At 48.2% G+C, this 2,306-nt stretch overlaps 1 protein-coding gene across 1 annotated transcript; it reads right to left on the bottom strand.

Moving 5' to 3' along the window:
* Positions 1-989: 989 nt before the first annotated feature.
* LOC139777997 (uncharacterized) lies at positions 990-2,001 on the bottom strand. The gene is made up of 3 exons (XM_071715720.1): positions 1,922-2,001; positions 1,531-1,837; positions 990-1,292 (listed from the first exon to the last, which is right to left on the bottom strand). Exons 1-3 carry the CDS (start codon positions 1,999-2,001, stop codon positions 990-992), a joined length of 690 nt encoding a protein of 229 aa, XP_071571821.1.
* Positions 2,002-2,306: the final 305 nt, after the last annotated feature.

Below are 2,306 nucleotides of genomic sequence, written 5' to 3'. Positions count from 1 at the left end.
TTATAAAAAGTTATATATAATTTATTTTTTAATTCTGGCGATCATCGTTATACGTTAACAATGTATTTCATTGGAAATGGACGTTGGCGTCGCGCGCGACCACCAGTTAAATAGTTTCATTACATTTTGTAACGCGCAATTCTTGACATGTTTTCCGCATCGCATAGTATTGGTGTCATCTAGTTTATTCAAAGATTCGATATCTTTGTAATGCGCATCCAGAGTCTCGACGATTAGGTTTTTTCTCGCATAATTCTCCAGCAGATCCACCACTCCACCAGCCATTCTCGTTTCTGACATCCCTTGACGTACACGAGAGTCGGCATCTCGTCGTCGTCGTCGTCTTCTTCTTCTTCTACCCCAAGCACGGCCGATGTAATCAGGCGTTTCACCGTGCTGTACGGCACGTTTCCGTCTTCCCATCGTAATCCATGGTGATTCGCAATCAACCAGGTAGCGCACGATTTGTCGGATTTTGTGAGGAGATTCCACGGCATGGGGTACGTAAAGATGTGATGCGTCAGAACGCAGCCTTTTCTCAGCACCGCCATCTCCTTCACGACAAATTTCATCCCGACGAGGAATCCTTGCAGGTCCACGAACGTTGGTACGGACATGACGAGATTTCTTTATCTCTCTCTCGTCGATGCGTCAATTGAGAGGAATGACGCGCAACTCTGCAAACCGTCTTGCGACACTCTGATTTATACTTCCCCCCCTCCCCTATAAATAATTATATCGGAGAGTGATGGAAAGAGAGAGAGAGAAAATATTCACGTTGACGTTGCCGCGAACACTCAGACTATTTTGCGCACCACGTTCGTCAACGGGTTGTACTCAATCACGCGGTCGTGTATGATGAGACAGTACGCGGAGGTATTCGGCGGTACGTTCTCCATGCAATCGAATTCTATTCTGACATCCACGGTGGCGTTTTTGACGGATTCGTTTTGGCGAGAGCAATCGATGATCACAAACGGGCCGTTACGTTAAAAAGTCGAATCGGTGAGACTCGGCTCGAAATATTCGTATCCGTAGTAGTTCTTGCAGAAACGCGCGTACATATCGTACAGAATCGCCCATCTGTGTTTATCAAAGTCCAAATTCAAGTCGTCATACGGATAAACTTCCGAGTTTAGATAGAGTTTTACGTTGGTTAAGTTGCAGTGGTCGAATCGGCTTGTGTCGGCGGACATGACGTTCTTCCGACCCGTCTGCAGAGCGAAGACGACGTATCGCGGTTTCTCGAGCTGAGTCGCGGTCTTAATGGCCCACGAGTGCTTGGTCGTGTTCTGCAACAGGGGATACTCGTACAGATCTCACGAACGGAAACCCATACTTAGATATCGTTCGCGCTTCCAAGGCGCGCAGCATCGACAGCTTGTTGATCTCGTTCAATACCACGTGAGGCATTCGCCATTGTATCTTGAGTATTTTGATAGTAGGCTCCAACGCGAGACTTCCCACCAGGAAATTGTTGTCGTTGCGCGATCGTATCATGACCAATTCGTGACGAGCGTTGACCACCACGCGTTTGTAATCCTCGCAAAATCCTAGTAACGTGTTGAGCGGTACGCAGAAATTGAAGTGTCCATTCGGGTTATTCTGTGGATCCCAGCCAGCGTTTCTCAGGATCACGCTTCTGTCGGACGATACCGTAATGTAGTTCTTGAGCGTGCTGGTTATTCCTACGTTTCTGCAGCGATCAATCTCCACGCCGTCGAGCTCGTATCGAATCTCGTCGAACATGAACGCGACGCAATTAGTCCCCAGTACCACGTTATCGACTTGGTCGGCTACTCTGGTCACCGTCAATGTTCCTTCGACGTAGAGAAAACTTTCGCACGGCAACGTATACAGATCCTGCTGTTGTATGGGTATTCGTATCTCGTCGCTATAGTCGAACGTTGTGTTGGCGTACGGGTTGTACGTGTAAGTCTCGATCTTGACGATGCGATCGTCAAAGACCGGCTCGCCTCCGATGTTGAGAATTTCAGTCATCGTTCAGATGTTTCGCACCGCAAATTCCAGAGATTGTAAAAATTTAACGTTCGACGCGTTGAGCTTCTTTCTCGTCTCTTGTTTAACACCACCGAATGTCGACTTGACGATATCGTCGATCGGCGCAGCCGTAAAGATATTACTGTTATCTGTCGCGTGCCCCGAGCAGAGCTGCCACTTCTAGACCCCAGCCTGACTCGTAAATCGAGTGGTGGGGATACTATGCGCGCTCGGCGGTCCGTCTTCGAGTTTCGGCTAGCTTCGGAATACTAGACGAGGACAGTCACATTATGTTCTGTCTCCTT

Source organism: Temnothorax nylanderi, unplaced genomic scaffold, assembly GCF_030848795.1.
Source record: "Temnothorax nylanderi isolate EJ_2023f unplaced genomic scaffold, tnyl_v1.0 TNYL_tig0170_pilon, whole genome shotgun sequence".
Classification (NCBI taxonomy): Eukaryota; Metazoa; Arthropoda; class Insecta; order Hymenoptera; family Formicidae; genus Temnothorax; species Temnothorax nylanderi.
This window is presented reverse-complemented; position numbering and strand designations above follow the sequence as displayed.